The following is a 1187-nucleotide window of genomic DNA, read 5'->3' on the forward strand; positions in this document are numbered from 1 at the left end:
GACGAAGGCCAAGGGCTCTCCAGTGACAACGGTGAAGGCCGAGGGCTCCGAGGACAACCGTGAAAAAGGCCGAGGGCTTTCTGGTGACGACGGCGTAGGCCGAGAGCTTTTCGGTGACAATGACAAAAGGCCGAGGGCTTTCTGGCGACGACGGCGAGGGACAACGGCTCTCCGAGGATGACGACGAAGGGCAAGAGCTGCCCAAGGACCACGGTGAAGGCCAAGGGCTCTCTGGTGACGGTGACGAAGGCCGAGGGCTCTCCGAGGACGCCGGCGGCGGCCAAGTGCTTTCCGGTGACGAGAGTGAAGACCGAGGGCTCCCCGAGGACGCTGGCGAAGGCCGAGGACGCTGACGAAGACCGAGGGCTCTCAGAGGACACCGATGAAGGCTGAGGACGATGATGAAGGGGCAAGGACTCTCCCAAGGACGGCGACACTGAAGGCCGAGGGCTCTCCAAGGACAACGGTGAAGGACGAGGGCTCTCCGAAGAAGACGGCGGCGGCGGTGAAGGACGAGGGCTCTCCTAGGACGACGACGACGACGACGAGGGCCGTCCCCTCAGGCCTCCTCTTCGGCCTCTTCACCGAAGTCCCCCTCCTCCTCAGCGGTGGCGTCCTGGTACTGCTGGTACTCCGAGACGAGGTCGTTCATGTTGCTCTCGGCCTCGGTGAACTCCATCTCGTCCATGCCCTCGCCCGTGTACCAGTGGAGGAAGGCCTTGCGGCGGAACATGGCCGTGAACTGCTCCGAGATACGCTTGAAGAGCTCCTGGATGGCCGTGCTGTTGCCGATGAAGGTGGAGGACATCTTCAGCCCCCGGGGAGGGATGTCGCAGACGGCCACCTTGACGTTGTTGGGGATCCACTCCACGAAGTAGGAGCTGTTCTTGCTCTGGATAGCCAACATCTGCTCGTCCACCTCCTTCATGGACATGCGCCCTCGGAAGACGGCGGCCACCGTGAGGTACCGGCCGTGACGGGGGTCGCAGGCGGCCATCATGTTTTTGGCGTCGAAGACCTGCTGGGTGAGCTCGGGGACGGTGAGGGCGCGGTACTGCTGGCTGCCGCGGGACGTCAAGGGGGCGAAGCCGGGCATGAAGAAGTGGAGGCGCGGGAAGGGCACCATGTTGACGGCCAGCTTGCGGAGGTCGGCGTTGAGTTGGCCGGGGAAACGCAGGCAGGGGGGG

General features: G+C 64.4%; 1 protein-coding gene across 1 annotated transcript; it reads right to left on the reverse strand.

Moving 5' to 3' along the window:
* Positions 1-22: 22 nt before the first annotated feature.
* On the reverse strand, positions 23-1181 carry LOC103917183 (tubulin beta chain-like). Its single transcript, XM_009324291.1, has one exon. It carries the CDS (start codon positions 1124-1126, stop codon positions 560-562), a length of 567 nt encoding a protein of 188 aa, XP_009322566.1. The 5' UTR covers positions 1127-1181; the 3' UTR covers positions 23-559.
* Between the last annotated feature and the right edge of the window lie 6 nt (positions 1182-1187).

This window comes from Pygoscelis adeliae, unplaced genomic scaffold (genome assembly GCF_000699105.1).
Source record: "Pygoscelis adeliae isolate BGI_AS28 unplaced genomic scaffold, ASM69910v1 Scaffold1555, whole genome shotgun sequence".
Classification (NCBI taxonomy): Eukaryota; Metazoa; Chordata; class Aves; order Sphenisciformes; family Spheniscidae; genus Pygoscelis; species Pygoscelis adeliae.